Raw genomic sequence first — 16746 nt, 5'->3', positions numbered from 1 at the left:
AGAAAATTATTCTGAGCAAAGATTTATAGGTGGAGTGAAACTACAAGGTTAAATTTTTAACATGATATAACCGCATTGACGAATGTTTTACCATTCACAAAAATCACAGCTTGATTTAAACTAGTCCATCTTGGTCGAGTCATATCACCCGGATCTTTTCTTTGGGAGAAATGTTTTGTCACCCCAGAAGTTTATTATGATTTGAAACAAAAATGGACTTTGACTCTGACATTTTGACAAAAAATCAAAATTTATTTACTATTTCTTAGGAAATATTAATTATTTAAAGTTAAAATTAATATATTATACCAATTTTTGTTGATCTGGATTTTGAGTAAAAACTGTACAACTGACAGTGTCATAACTAAACACAAGGACTGAGATGTGGGGAAAGGGACATAAGCCCACTAATATCATGGGTGTGATAACTCCCAACTCATTTTGTAATTGATTGATGTGGGTCTTTTGTTTGCTACTTTTTCTAAGGCAAATATGGGCACCACAAAGGCAAGAGCACGTTATATGCTCAACAAGGTAAAAACATCCATTTAATATTATTGCTGACTCTTTCATCTTCATCTTCATCTTCTCGCTTTTTCTAAGGCAAATATATGGGATAATATGGAAAAGCAAGTAAATAGTAAAATTTAGTTGTAAAAGAGATCGTACAAACAAAACAACACAGGCTAGACGGAACCGTAAGTTTTGGGACCATTCTATCAATTTGATAAAGTTGGAGACTAAAGTTGTTAACTGGCGAAAAATCATGAACCACCGGTCCACCAGAGAATATGGGTAGTGCGGTTTTTCTAATTGTTCATTAAATCGTAATAGTATAACAAAATGTACTAACATCAGAAGGATAGAATAATCAGAAACCACCATCGAAACAACATGAAACCCTAAGATTGTAAGATGTTTCCTCTTGGTAGAAGAATATCAAATTGTCCATGACTCCATGTGCGCAAACAATCATTAGAAAACTTCACCTTTACACAATTAAATCCTATCAAATGGTTATTATGAAATTCTTTGCTAAGGAAAAGGCTTCTCCTAAGGTCAAAAAAATAATCGTCTCGTAAGGCGAAAACAAAGGAAAATATTTGTAACAGTAGGATGGTAGTAGCCTAACTAAACAGCATTTTTCTGACAGCATACTTTTGTACAAAATTACAATTCACATAAATAAGTTCTTTACACTGTTAACCCTAAGTTCACTATATGTTTGACGGTTTCAGTTTCCAAAATGAAGAGTAGATAGATTCACATGGCCATGATGATAGAGCAAGAAATAAGAAACCATAAAAGACCCAATTTACATCAACCATCAGCTTACCCAATTGATGTCTGGTGAAAGATAATTTATTCAACCTTCTCGGCTTTCGACCAAGCCCATAACCTTTCCCCAACGCTCCCCTTCGCTCCATACTGAAGATTTGAAAGATGAAAAAAGAAAATGAAAACTAATGTCCAATAAAACGACCTAAATAGAGAGGTAATGGTGAAGAAAGAAATCGAAAAATTATGGCATTCTGAGACTGAACGGGAAATAATAATACCTTTTGCAGGCTTCTCAATCCAAGGCCCATTCATGATATTTAAGATGCTACACGCCTCACTGTACTCTAGCTCCGGTAGCAACTTTGGCGTAAGCAAGAAACACCTGCACAAAAAGATCGGTAGGAAACCAGAAATCTCTGCATTAAAGTTCGCCTCTCATATGTTTGGTACTTAGTAGAGGGTAAATGGTTGCAGCTAGCCCCATAAAACCCTAATCTCTATCTGGCACCAACATAAGAACATGAAACCATGTACGTGGAAAAAAAAATTAATAAAGGAAATTATTGATGTTATGAGAAGGCATGATTCTTAGTCCTTACTGCGGTGTATTGAGTTGGCTGGCTGCTCTCACTAGTTGCTGGAACATCTTTCGTTCGTTGATAGGGTCCATACCTGATTGGTTTTCACAACAAGATATATATATATGAGTACCACAATAGTAAACCTTCAGTAAATTTACAAAGCAAATGGGGTACAAACTAGTACTTAAGATGCCTCTTTTACCTTGATTTATCTCATCGACTACACGAAACGGACAGTTTGTAAGGTCTTGCAGAGAAACCAGATAGAGAATAGTAGAAACAGACCGCTCCTAGAAAATGCAAATTTGAGAGCACAGTTAAAGTATCAATAAAGTCCATGGAAGATAGAAGTTTGAAGGTTACGGTTCATAATACCCCTCCAGACTGATGATGAGCACTTAGGACTTGAAGCTGCCCTGCTTGCCTGACATAAGAAAATAAAATCCATTGACAAAAAGGACTAGACTTGGAAATGTACAGTTTTGAAGGCAGTTGAAAAAAACTGACAGCACAATCAAGAAAATTGTAGTTATACAGAAGTGTACTGATAAATCTACAAAATTTGTCAGTCTGTCACCATAAAAGATCCCTTTAGATAGAAGAGTGTACAACCTTAGATCATGAAATTTGGGTCAAATGTAAGAGCTGGTATCAGTGAAGGGGCTATCTACAAATCATAGTTATGACCCCAACATTGGGTAGTAGGAGAGCAGAAAGGTGGACGAAAACGCTTGGGTTAATAAATATTTTTTTTTTATGATACCCTGATCTATGAGATGAGTATATAATTTACCCTTGAAACTGTTGAAATAACGTCTAACCTGAAAGCAGCAATTTCCTCAAAGATAACTAACCTGAACTTTACTTTGATAAGTATCCCAAATTTATCGAAGTCCATCTCATGCTCATCTGCAGTAAATTGTCAAAAGCATAAAACAGAATCAGCGCGACTGTTCTTTAATAAAATATTCGATGGATGTGTGACTATAGCAAACTACCCAAAGAAACTTCTCCTGCAACAGCCATCTCCTGAAAGTTACGACTGAACGTCTCATTTATCTGGGCAACAAGATTTCTTAGTGTTGGAAGCCATTTTTCCTACAAGAGCACTTGAATCAGAAATGGATCTACGGAGAGACCAAAATTGCGTTCAATGCGTAAACGTAACTTGAAAGCCTACTGAAAATAGATGTTGGGACTATTATGAAATAGAGCCTCTAAAGCATTAGAAGCCATGTATTAGGCCCAAACTTGCAGCCAGCTCCTAGGCCTAATCTTTTTTAGGAGTTTACTGCAATTGAGGCGCCAAGGGATCGCCCCAATTTGCATCAGCCTCATAAGAAGGAAAAAAGTTAAAGAGTCTATAGTAAAAAAGTAACCAACTGAAACGTCAATTATCTCAGACATATGAAAGCAGCTGCTTGTTCTGATGAGTAATACCTTCAAGCTATCTATTTCAGATAAGCACCTCTTTAGTTCATTATGATCTGCTTCCAATTTCATTGTCATTTCTTCTATCTGTAGATAAAATGGATATCATCACATGATCAGGCAGGTAGGGATGGGGATTGGGAGAAAAAGAGAATTGTTGTTCTTTAATTACCTTGCGCCGACGCCTTTCATACTCTTCTAGAATATTGTGATTCAGGAATAGAATAGAATTTGCTTGAGAAATATTATCTTGAATTGCAGCTTCCAAATCCTCAATCGTAGTGGGCATCTGTAAGACATTTGAACAATCATCTATTAAGGATAAAAGCTTAGATAATATTTACTAGAAAGATGATTAACTGGCCCATCATATACATGCGACGAAGTTGCACCAGTTGCATTGATTTGTTTTTGTTTTTTTTTTAACTTATGTATGCAGTTAGCAACTAAAACATATGTATACAGTTAAGCTAGCAACTAACTACAGAAGACATAAGGGCAATGTAACACATTGATATCAAATTATATGCCTACTTGCGAAACTGCACAACCTGGTGAAGTTATCTAGTCATTAAAATCAAGTCAGTCCCAAAAGTATATGCATTTGAGTCCCTAAGTATAACCTCTATACTTAACAAGAGATTGGGTATACAATATGCCCAATATGGGAGCAGATGTAATGCTACATAATAGTTACTACATAAAATGTGGAACTACACTGCAACTGGGACTTTGACAGTGGCAACTCCACGGTGGATAATGAATATAAGTAACACAGGAGAAAAGCATCACTAGCCAATAGTTTCAACACCAAAGTCGTCAAGAGAGCAAGCGGGTTGAGCTTCAATATATGGTTATATTACATCTGATTTAAACAATAAGGATATTATACATTGTGTATAATAAATTAGTAAACTAAATCAACACATAAATATAACATCAGTAAAAATCATATGATATATTTATTTGAATGACAGAACATCAAAATTTACTACAGCAACTCAGTGCTAAATCTGAGAGGCTGGAGGGGGCACGGCAAAATAGTCTTTGATCAGACATTTTACAGGACAAATAAGAAACTGCTGTAGATTCTTTCCATTAAAGATATATTCACTTATAGTCAATTTCTTATAGGAATTAAAGCTAAGAACCTGGAGAAATTCGCGTTCTAGTTCTGGTGTGATTCTGGCAATTGATTCTGCATGCCTTTTGGCAGCAGAGAGTTGTTCTCTTCTATGCTCCGTTTCTTTCTTAGCTGCACCACAAAGCAAAATTGTGAAGGGCCCAAATCATGTGAACAGAACGTTAACAATAATCCAGAACTTTATATACTTAATGGTGAATGTGTAAGGAAGCCAAAATAATTTAAGATAAAAGGAAACCTTCCATCACTTCCACCTAAGTTAAGGTAATCATGTACTTTATTTAGCAATAGAATTGATATCATTCTGAACAGCTAGAACCCCAGTTATTTTGTTGGTTATTACTAATGTGACGAAAAAAAATAATGAATATAGAGTGTGGTAGCAAATTGTAACATGGAAACTACATCTTTCTAAAACTAACATGGAAACTATGGATATGCAACCAATCGAAGGAAAACAAATGTCACGGGATCACTTACAAGTTTCAAAGTGCAAAGATGCGTTTATAGCGGCTTTCTCTTGTTCTTTTATGCTGCGTTCCATTTCCATGATCTGGAAAAGCCAAATAGATAGAAAAAATTTGAAGACGTTACATCGAAGTACCAAATTACCTTCTAAAAGCTGATCCATTGAGATGTAATGATTTCCAGTCTGCCTTATAGTGCTGACAATAGAATATTCCTCTTAAAACATTGTTGCAATTAAAGCTTAATAAGTACCTCTGCTTCGAGTTCAATGGACGCCATGTGCTTTTCAGCAAAGCTCCATTTAAAAGATACTGCCTCGACGAGCATTTTCTACAAGGATAAAAGAAAATTGGCAATTGAACAAAGAAACAGTGCTTAAGTGGGGAACCCAGACATATCCCGATAACGTATCACGTCATGTTGTCATGCTTTCGGAATTTAGTAATCAATTAATCATAACCTAGAGAAGTCATCTTATTCCCAGGAATGCTGTTACCTTTATTTCAATTGCAAGCTGAAACCGCTGCATATTCAACTTGGTGACTTGATCCGTCAGCCTTTTCATGTTTGTATCCAAGTCATCCTCTTTAAGAATAGATTCTAATTTCGTTCTCCGTAAATCTACAAGCAATCCAGAGAAAATGAAGAAAAATAACATGAACTTGAGAGTTTATATCCAATTACTAGGAACTATTAAACAACCATAGCATCAAACTACAGAGACTTACTTGTACGATTTTCCATGTCGCGTCGTTTTTTCTTCTCTAGCTGTATAGAGTTAATCATCTCCTCCTACAGTAATAAATGCATAAAATGGGTAACATACTAGTATCACCAATAGATAGCACCAATAAGTTAGTATTTTATTCATAATACCCGCTGTCTATGAAGTTTAGCGGCTTCATCCTCCAAATGTCTTTGCTCAGTCTGAAAAGATTTCAAGCTTCCCTCGAGACTAGCAACGGTATCTTCCAGCTCTTCTCTATGAGCTCTGAGCTTTTCGATAGCACCCGTATCGACACCTAACAAAACAGGAAAATAAAGGCTCACGTACAGTTTTTAGAATATGTTATATTGCAACGAAAAGCTTTCAGAAACTTACTACACAAAAATAGCTTTGAACGAAACACCGCTTCAACGCTTGCTGAAACATGACCACCATATCTAGAGGTGGTCCACCGATAGTGATTATCTGGAGTCCAAAGATCAGAAATATCCAGCTGGGGCACCATATCGGCCTTCTTATCAGTTTCCCGTGACCCAATATACTGTAGAAGATATTAAAATTTTAATAGTAAATACATTACAAACCAAGAACATGTTACGGAATTTCTAAACACCAACTAACATGGCACCGTGTGCTCAATCTTCTAAAATTACTAAACAGCCAAAATATTCAATGCGTCCACAAAACTAACTCAAAAAGGAAGAATCAAAAGTGTAAGCATAGTTACAGAAAATCCCAATCCAGATTGACTAATCAAAACGTCCTTAACAGCACCAGGTGCATCAAAAACTTGGTCAAGTCTGGAATAGATGCCCAGCCTACGCATCTGCAGGAAACAATGAGTAGAATTAAGAGAAATACCTACGGATAAGTCGAAATGCTACACAAATTACGGAAACTGAAAAGATGAATACCTCCTCCGAAAGTTCAAATGGTACTGTGTCATTTCTTCTATCTCCTGTATAATTCAAAACTGGAATATCAAATTGCTTCAGGCCTCTAACCAAGAAATCCCTATCGTGACCATCCTGGGTTATGAAGGACTAAGATCGACAAAAAATACAATCGTTAGCAAACCTATAAATTTGTAGTGAGCTACAATTGAGATAGTACTGGCCCAAAGTGCTAGTTGCTCCGAGCAATTGAAATGAAGCTCCATTTCTAAATTTTCTTTCTTTCGAATTGACAGAGGCCCAAGATACATCATGGTGAAGAACAGGAACAAAAGAATGTTAGAGAAAAATCTTATCCTTTTCTTTCCTCTTTTCCTTGAGTATGTCTTGGGGTGGGATCCTAACTCAAAATGCCTCAATTAGGTTGTGAAGTGTATCTAAGTTACGCACTCCATCATGCTCCGAAGTTTAAAAATTACTTATCTGATAAACCATTTCCGTTTATTTTCACCATCTCCTTAAGCATGCAGTATCTAAACTGTCAAAAATATTGTTTCTTTGTTTTCTTTTCAGTTTTGGTTCCAGTATTTGATCAATTCTGTTTGCAGCCCATGGCTTCTTTTGACTTGGATGTTATGGGACTAGGGATTTTTGTATGCACATGGACACTCCGTCTTAATGATTGTGTCTGGTACTCATGAGTCATGAGAATTGGTACTTTCACATAAAAATATGAGATTTCGTATGCACATATTATGGGTACTTGCACACAATAGTGTGGAGATGATAACTTTCGCTTCAGGTCAATGCCTTTTCTGTATTTAACAATGTCCAGTCAAAAATAAAAACTGTAAATAAGCTCAAAGGACCTAAGAACTAAGATGCTAAAATATTAAGATTGTGTCCCAGTTTTGACTTTTGCAACGGACTCTGTCCAACACATTGTACATGCATCAGATACTGTCACTTGAATACATATCAATGTAAATAGGTTTTATCTCACTGTCAGAGCCAAACAAGAAAATGTAGCCTGGGATTATACCTTCCAGATATAATTAGCAACTTGGCTTTCCAAGAAGGATGCATGCTCTTTGTTTGGAACAGTAACCTGAAATGGTTGAAGACAATTGTACAAGAAGTAAGAACCAATTGATTCAGGGAAAAAAGGACGATCAAGATCTCAATAGAAGTACCTCTAGGAGGACAGGGCCATAGACCTCCTTTCTGAACTCATGCCTATTTTCGTTTACCCAGCGATAAGCGTCAAATATTTTATCTGCTCCTGACTCACGCAATGCTTGTAGAAGTTTATTATTGGCATTCTCCATGTCCTTCAACCTGCAAGGGCCGAGAACTGGTAAATAAGAATATAAGATACACAACAATTTAGTTCTTATTAACATAGGAAATAACAGTTTAACCTGTCTAAACACTCTCTCAGTGTTCTTTTCTTCTGATTTAGAAAACTTTCCTTTTCGGACTTGTGGGATCTCTTTTGACGTGTAGAATCTTCTATCTCCAGTATTCGAACACGTAAACTTTCCTATTAACAGAAGAGTTGTTTTATGCATGGGCAAGGCAACCAAATCTTATGAATCAAAAATTTATCTCCAGTATTCAAACACGTAAACTTTCCTATTAGGAGAAGAGTTTTTTATGCATGGGCAAGAGCAACCAAATCTTATGAATCAAAAATTAAGAATTAAGTTGCGATAACAATAGTAACAATTGAAATATAAGAAAATGTTATAGCTCACTAATTCATCTTTGGGGTGTTCATAAATAGGTAAATTAGAAAATTCTAACTCAGCAGCTGCCAGTTCTTCTTTAGCCTTTAAGATCCTTTTTTGACGAGATTCTTCCTGCCTTTTCAACTCCTCCATTTCTTCGTACTTACCCCGTACTTGAACCCCCTATAAGTGTTCAGAATATATAAGAAAAAAGGTGGAAAGTCGCATCGTGACAGCAGGGAAAAAAATCGGAACAATTTAATTGAATTGATGGGGAAAAAATTACAAGAGATCAGGGTCCTGCAAAGGTGGACCCTGATTTTGCAAACTAAGCCTGCACAAAAGCATAAAAAATTACAATGTTGGAAACGTGGCCTCCCAGCTAACGCTAAAGCCCAAGAACGACAGGTTTTTGGCGCAAGTGAGTTGCTTGCTCCAATGGGAGATAGTGGTCTGTAACTCTGTATGTGTTTAGGATGGTATCTTTGGTATCACATCCCTTATCACCAAATCCAATTCTGTTTCTATCCTTACAAATCTCCCAAGCAATGGCATGTGCAGAAATTCTTAAGACATTTGTCTAAAAAAATCTAAAGACATTCAAAAGGGAAAAAAATACATGTAGTATGTTCGAACTTACCAGGTGACTTTCTTTCTCAAGCATTTCCATACGTTTCGTAAAATTGTTAGCTATGAGACTGGTTACTTTCTTACAAGCTGCTTCTTGTGTTGCTCTCGCTTTCTTTTGCTTTCTAAAGCACTAATTATTTGTTAGAAACAAAGCTCAATATGGAAAACAATAGTATAGGCAAAACAAGATGAATATATTCTCGGCAGTAAGCGTCAGTTTTCACTTTTGGCTTGTGCCTGTGTACGAGCAAGGATACTTTTCAAGTTTTAGTTCTTTGGTAATGAGCCTGACCTAATGGAAGGATTCTAAATTATTTATGTTTTGACACCATCAGAAAAAAGATTACTAATTACTGATCACATTTTTGGGAAGTATTTGAAGATCCTCCAATACTCCCTAGAGTATGTATAATGTAAATTGACTTCATGAAATAATAATGTTATTTGTGTTTATAATTTCTAAAGTATTGTATTTTATTAGTTGCCCTTTAAATTAAGATTAGTATTTATTACGTCCATCAATTCTCACAATAATTGTTAGGGACTTTTCAAGAAAAAATAGTTGTTGGGGAATATTTTAGGAAGTCTTCACTCGATTCTTTTGTTCAAATCAAATTCTTAGAGTGACTTTTCCAGTCTTAAGTTTTAGTAGGTTTTGGGGGTTTTAACGTGGAGTTATCAGTACAAGGTGCCCTTAGTATAAATATTAGGTAGTTCTTCAGTTTTTTTTTTTTTTTTGGGGGGGGGGGGGGGGGGGGGGGGGGGGGGGGAGGAGGGGGGGAACTTTCTCTGGATAACATTCGTGGTAAAGGAAAACCTTAATGTACAAGCTAATATAGATCATTTGTTTCCACCAATCAGTTCACTTCGACATTTTGATATGCTGGTCCATGTTCATTTACATTGCCGAGTAGGTGTGAAGATGCTTTAATGGTTTGTAATTTAATACTGCGCTTAACATGAAGTACGGAGTCTACCGAAATCATTTTGATTCAAACCACGGACTACTTTAGGTGACTGAGACCAAGATGGTGATAAGTCATGCTTATTTAAGTTGTGCATTTAACCGGTTGTTTAAATATAAATTCATCGATTGATGCATTACTTTCTTCTAGCTATGGTTAGTATAAACTTCATAGAGGTTGAAGTCATTGGATCTTGGACAAAATCCCAATGACTTCCGGTATCATGGTTTGCTTGCCAATTCAAGCCACCTAAATAAAGGTTGCCCCAAACAACAATAAGTTCATCTATGGGGCAATTAGCCAGTTACCCCGCTAAGCTCTTAGAGAATTACTCTATTAGGAGCTTTGGTTCACTACTGGAGACTGGAAATCCTGTGAAGTGCAAAATCCACAGAATGAATACTTTAAGTGATGCAGATGATTCTAGAATATGGTAGAAATTCTCTAGGGTCTGGACAGTCAAGTCAATATTCTAATTAATCAAAGAATATTAAATTCTAAATATTAATGAAGTGTCTAGGTAATGTTGAGAGGTGTCTAGTTGCTGTCTAGAGAAGTGGAAGGGTTGTTTCTCGAATGCTATAAGTAGGGAAGCTTTCTAGGTTGTAACTTGTAAGTCAGTCTACATCTTTCTGAAATCAAGTAATAGTAAAGGCATTTTCTAGCAAAGGGTTCTCAAAGTCTTTTCCTTGGTTTCAACTCAAGAAATCAGGACTCCAATGGTGTTTGGAGTACTATCCTTCCGATTTTAAGGAAGCAAGTACTAATCTGTTTGCTTTATGATGGTATAGGAGAGTAAGTATGAAGTAAACAACAACTTAGAACAAGCGAAGATGTTGTATGGATATAATCAAGGGAACGTACTCTATGGGCCCTTTGAGATCATTTAAAACCTTAGCGGCTTCTTCGAGTTGTTTCTTGGCATCATTCTCCTCCTTTTTTGCATCCATATAATCACTTTGTTTCTGATCATATTTCAGCCAAGGTAACTTTTTTTTCATGGATTCCACCTGTCCAAGAAAAGAGACATAAGGAAACCGGCAGCGAGAGACCAACAAGTATCAAAAAACAAGTTAACAAACCTTGGTTAATAGTTCGTCTCTTTGACGAACACGTTCTACATCTCTTTCTTGCTCAGCATTGAGCGCCTTCCACTGACTTAAAGTATCTCCATTCTGCCTCACCGCCTATAGAGAATGGAAACATCTTCAAACCCATAAGAACCATAAAGAATATCTTTCATTCCCAGATCCTGATGTCCCAAAAATATACTTCGAAGATGTGTGGCATAATTAACGCTATGAATGAATGAAGAGCAACATACCCAGTACAATAGTTGAAATAACATTTTGAGTTTCAGATCCATAGATACCCAAATTGATATCCCAATACAAAGATAAGGAGCATTAATAGTAAGCACATTTATTTTGTCAACCGAACCCTAGAGGAACTCCCTTAAGGGGGCATTTTCAAAGACTCTCCTAAGAGTCTTAGGGTGGAATTGGAAGACATCCTTGGTCTTCTCTTCATTGGTCTAGAAATCTAGGAAAGTACAGGAATTTGTCATGTGATTTCCTATCCAATTGGGAGGATATCATGAAGTAACATTTTCCTTTTGTGTCCCCCTCACTAATTTTGTTTTTCCTTGTATATTCTTTTTCCTTCAATATTAATTCAAACGTTTCAAAAAAAAACTCCCTTAAGGGTCGGCCACACTAAGTAGGCAAGTAGATTATAACAAATAGCAAATCCCTACCGAACTCGAGGGAAAAATGTTGCAGTTTCAAATCTTTCTGTGTTTCCATTGTTAAGGTTAGAGAGAGAAAGTTAGTGCATGTTATTTATTTGATAGTTATTTCAACAATTTTAAACTTCCGTTGGGGCTTCCTCCAGCTAGGTTACATCACTACTCAAATTAAATTCGACTGGAACTGCTAAAGGCAATGAAATTAAATGGAAAAGAGAAAAATCAAAAATTGGTGTCCCTGTATAACCCAGCATAGAGAAATAAAAATACAACCTGATTACTGAGGGTATTAAATCAAACTATAGTGAAATATCGGGTTAAACATAGTCATCTCAGAGAAATGCATAAAATTTGTACATGGTGGCAGACAAATTTAATACTCACAACTTCAAGCTTCTTCAATTCATAACTTTTATCAACAAGAGCGCGATGTTGAACTGGAAGTTGAGGATCACCAACTGCCTTTTCAGTCTCTTCTAGAAGTTCTACGGGAGTTAACTTAGCAAACTCACAGACACGGTCTTGTGGTAAAAACTACAAGGAACAAAAATCAGTTTAACTGAGTTCATCTGCAACGACGCGAATACATGAGTACAGACGTGGGATAAAGAAAACTAAGATATATTTGAATTTTTCTTACCAGTTTTCCTTTGAGAAAATAGCAAGAATTTTTTAGTGCACATACCATTTACAAACTAGACAAGCAAGTGCAAATACAGTCGACTTTGATTCAAGAGCAAAACCATAACGAATGTCATTTAGAGACAAGTGTGCAATTGTTTGTATTGAGAGTGTCTCCACCATCTTTATGTGTATCACTTAACGCATGTGCATCTTTACCAGTCAACTATTGACATTGACAACCCAGAATTTATGAATAGAAAAATCATATTGGGATTGATTTCATCTTGTTCAGGAAAAAGTAAAACCTGCTAGTATAGATAGAAAGGTACATGATACGGGGAGCTATCATTTAGTTTACAAGTTGATCAATTCAGATTTCAGAATTCAACACCCCAATCTTAAAGGGGATGTTGGAAAATTTACATTCTCTTCTTGTTAAATATTTTTCTTTTCTACAAATATCTACTGAGACTTGTTAACAACAGGGTGAATCCAGTGGAGTAAATTATGTGCCTCTTATCTGGCCATACGAGACCAGGGTGGGCACAATGCCAAGGACCACTGAACCCCACTTCCATCGGGGATTCAACCCGTCCGACAGCCTTGCTGGCTTTCTTATAACTCCTATTTCCAGTATGACATTACATTAGTTTTGCCTACAGTGTAAGGCATGACATGTTACCTAGAGGTAAAAATAAAAATTATTAGAAATTTCTTTTTGTTTTGAGCGGAAGTACTAGAAAATTTAACATGAACCTACTAGTCTTCACCAATAACTTGAAATCACACCAACTCCTAACGCACTCTGCAATCTCTATTCATGAAAGACTAAAGTGAGAGAACATTCAAGAGTTATCTCTCCTTCTGTAGTCTTCGTCGTTAACCTTGACATAACACTTCATCATGATGACACACGCATCAATGATACCTCATACATAGTTTTTCCTTGGTCTTTGAAAGCTATAAAATAACTTCAACCAAATTTATAGGAAAGGCTTTCACCGCAATTTGCAGGGAGCCAGGGACAACATTGCACCACATTGAACTTCCAATATTATTACTAAACCATTCTAATAACATGCATATCAAATCTATACAAATATTAGAAATCTCACATGAATGTTACCCTACAACATATAAAGAAGAAATCACAAAGAGGTTATCACTTTTGGTTGGGTGTGGTGAAATGTGATATGCAGAGTTAGCCCAACTTACTTGAGTCAAATTGTTGACTTGAATGTTGAACCTTTTAGTAATATCCAGAACATCTCTTTTTGGCACTACTTTGTCTGAAATCGAAAAGCATGTAATGAACTTTCACACATTTCCATTCAATATTAACTCAAACTTTACTACAGGGGTTGCATGGTTCCTTCTCCATTCAATATTAATTTAAACTTTTCAAATGACAAAACTTTCAACGTATAATTTCTTTTCCTTATGCATTAACAAGCACCTTGTGAGTTGCTCAAAATGTAAGCACATAAATAATATTAGATAGAATGAGTTCAAGTACATCCAATCTTTTTTCAATCAAAGGATTAACAATTATAAAGGAAAATGGCGTTGGAGCTGACCACTTTGTAGAGTGTTGCATCATGTAATCTTATGGGCCATCTAGACCTCGAGGAATAATGCAACTATTAGGCAGTCGGTAGCTGTAAATAGCATTTCACGATTGCCTGTAACGCCATGTTAACAACAATGTAATTTGTACTATTGCCTTGGTCACGTCAGGATGCTTTAGTGTCCTGATAATTTTCTGTCTTTCCCAGTCGTCATCAAAGTTTTTTTTCTTTGTAACGGTGTTTGTACATAAATTTTCTTTGTAACGGTGTTTGTACAAAAAAAAATGGCATTGGTTAAAAGGTGAACTATATATTATGCTCACGCATGCCGTCGGATGCTTATAAAGTAATAGGCACTAAATAACAATTATATATTTAACAGAAGATATACATATGTTTCTTTGAGGCTAAGCAACAAAACTCTAGCAATATAGGATCATAAGCGAGCTCATAAGCAAAAGAAAAGGGTAATAAGCAATAACAGTGTAGAATATGAAAGTTGCACTCTCAGTATGAGAAAATGTCATAATACACCCAATGTATGTGAAGGAAATGAAATAAATAGACAATAGTAACAAGATTTCAAACCATTGTAAAGCCATTCGGACTTGTTATCTGTGTTTATCTTCCGCATAATAGAAATATGTTCCTCTGGCCGATCACTTTTCAGCGAAATCTTAATAAAACCATTTACCTCCCCACGTTTCACAAAAGCTCCAATACTAGTAGCTCTACCAAGAAGCTGAAAACGAAAATAAACCCTAATTATTTTTAGCATAATAGTTCTCACTGTTACTCTACATCTTGAATCAAATTGGAACAAAAAACTGAGATATCTATGTAGTGGTAAAACCTGGGGTTCGCCTCCTAGGCCAAGGGCAATGGCACAGACCAGAGAACTCTTTCCTGATCCATTGGGTCCGATTACAATGTTGAGACGAGGACCAGGTTTGCATTTAAGATGATCAAAGGTCATGAAGTTATGAAGCTCAATTTCAGCAATATTCCCCGGCAAGTAATCATCATCGCCACTGAAAAAACAAAAAGAAAACAGACAGATTGAACACCGAACATGAACATTAGGTAACGGATAGAGAAATTAGGGTTTATGAACATGTTTACCGTTTCGTAAGCCTAGCCCTCTTTGCAGAACGCTCGGCCATGAAAAACCCAACAAAAACCCTAAATTGTTGTGACGGAGATTACTTCGCGAGAACCTAACTGAATGAACTTAGGGTTTCTCGAGGATTATACAGAAGAAGTTGAGTAGCGGATCGAGATTTCTAGGTTAGAACTTCGTTGGAACGAGGATGAAGGAGAAAGATGGCGCCAAAGCTCAGCGTTACTCGACTTCTTTCCCTGAACATAACTTGGAGAGAAGTGAGAGAGAAAAAATGGCGGCAATACTCTCAATTGGGGTGCTTCTATATGCGCCCCACTTTTTTTACTATAGGCGCCGGCTCCACCGGAGCCACTAACTCCTGGTAGTCTGATTTGACTGAAAACTCTGTCCCCAGCCTTTGGTGCAGTGGTTGGATACGCCTCTTAAGTCCATGAGGTTGTGGGATCGAGTTTCAGTATAAGCAGTTTGTCATCAAGATTTATCTAATGTAATTTAGGCTATAAATAAAGTAAATATCGTAATAATTTGTCAGACTTTAGCCCTCTTTCATGTTGTTGGGTTTTAGGCCTCTATCACTCGTGGTTTAAATTAGGTGGTTATCGTGCTTATCACATCTTAATGATGTATCAATGTCTTGTAACTATTAACATAGATCGTAGTCGAATTTCTCAAAAAAAAATATGTGTTCTCAGACTGCTCAGTCAGAGATCTGGCTATTCAGAAGTTTCACATCAATAGATTCCATTATGCCGCAGTTTTGGAGAATAAAGAAAAATATTCGGGAAATAAAGAATTAGTCAATATACGTTGATTTAGAGGGCATATTCTTCTTTTAATCCAAAAATTGACTTGATCAAACATTGCATCCTAATATTCATTTTCTTTATCTCTCTCTCTTTCTCTTACTATTTCTCTTTTTCTCTCTCTCTATCTTACTCTCTATCTCTTTCTCATTCTTGTACTTACTATCTCTCTCCCTCTCTCTCACTGTCCACATTATCTCTCTCTCTCTCTCCTCTTTCTCTCTCACACTGACTATCTCTCTGTAGTTCCTGCTTTGGATATCTCTCTTTCATTGTAGATTACTCTCATTTCTCTCGTTGTAGACATATATCTATGTAGATTAGTTTCTCTTTCTTTTTCTCTCTCTTGCGCAGTCTTTATCCCTCTCTCGTGGATCTCCATATCTCTCTCTCTTGTGGTTTGTACAGATCTCCTTGTGGAGATCAAAGAGTTCGTGGCCACGAAACATTTTGTGGTCACGAAATGTTCAGGGCACGAAACGTTTTGTGCCCACGAAATTCTCAGAGGGGTCTCGCCAGAAACCATCCTCGAGATCTAGTTTCGGCGAACAATGTTTGTGAGAGAGAGATCAATCAAGAAACAATGAGAGATTGCGAGGGAAATCGTGAGAGATCGAGAGACATAGATAGTGAGAGCATTATACAGAGGTGATGAGAGAGGGAGGGTGAGACCGAGAGTGAGGGTAACAGTGAATGAGAGAAGAGAGGAGAGAGAAGAGGTGGCAATGATGATCGGAAGTTGTGGTGGTGGAGGTGATAAAGAAGGGGGCAATGGTTGATCAAGCTAATTTTTGGGTAAAAAGGCCCCCACGAACGTATAAAAAAATATGGATTCCCTAGAGAATATATCTTACGGAGATTAATTTTTACGCCCAAGTCGCGACCTTCCATCATTACTTACACATTCTAAAACTATTCAATATCAACTCAAAACTCTAAAACTATTTGATATCAACTCAAAATCGATGATAAATATTTTTCAAGAATTTAACTACTTCAAAATTAAATTACAAAACAAATTATCAAAAGAA

The 16746-nt window shown here is 36.5% G+C and overlaps 1 protein-coding gene across 1 annotated transcript; it reads right to left on the bottom strand.

The window, feature by feature from the left end:
* Positions 1-1158: 1158 nt before the first annotated feature.
* Positions 1159-15305, bottom strand: SMC5 (structural maintenance of chromosomes 5). Its single transcript, XM_086634164.1, has 30 exons — positions 14912-15305; positions 14643-14820; positions 14378-14531; positions 13437-13510; positions 11982-12131; positions 10933-11037; positions 10715-10860; positions 8896-9007; positions 8283-8438; positions 7947-8068; positions 7719-7863; positions 7568-7633; positions 6547-6675; positions 6360-6458; positions 6008-6173; positions 5782-5927; positions 5634-5697; positions 5402-5526; positions 5158-5235; positions 4918-4990; positions 4445-4548; positions 3466-3582; positions 3303-3380; positions 2861-2960; positions 2717-2771; positions 2238-2286; positions 2065-2152; positions 1881-1953; positions 1560-1663; positions 1159-1428 (listed from the first exon to the last, which is right to left on the bottom strand). Exons 1-30 carry the CDS (start codon positions 14950-14952, stop codon positions 1367-1369), a joined length of 3159 nt encoding a protein of 1052 aa, XP_086490290.1. The 5' UTR covers positions 14953-15305; the 3' UTR covers positions 1159-1366.
* Between the last annotated feature and the right edge of the window lie 1441 nt (positions 15306-16746).

The sequence above is a fragment of the Eschscholzia californica genome, unplaced genomic scaffold (genome assembly GCF_041429995.1).
Source record: "Eschscholzia californica isolate CP2 unplaced genomic scaffold, dmEscCali1.0.p SCAF_4, whole genome shotgun sequence".
Classification (NCBI taxonomy): domain Eukaryota; kingdom Viridiplantae; phylum Streptophyta; class Magnoliopsida; order Ranunculales; family Papaveraceae; genus Eschscholzia; species Eschscholzia californica.
The sequence above is the reverse complement of the archived record's forward strand: the minus strand, read 5'-3'. Positions and strand labels throughout refer to the sequence as shown.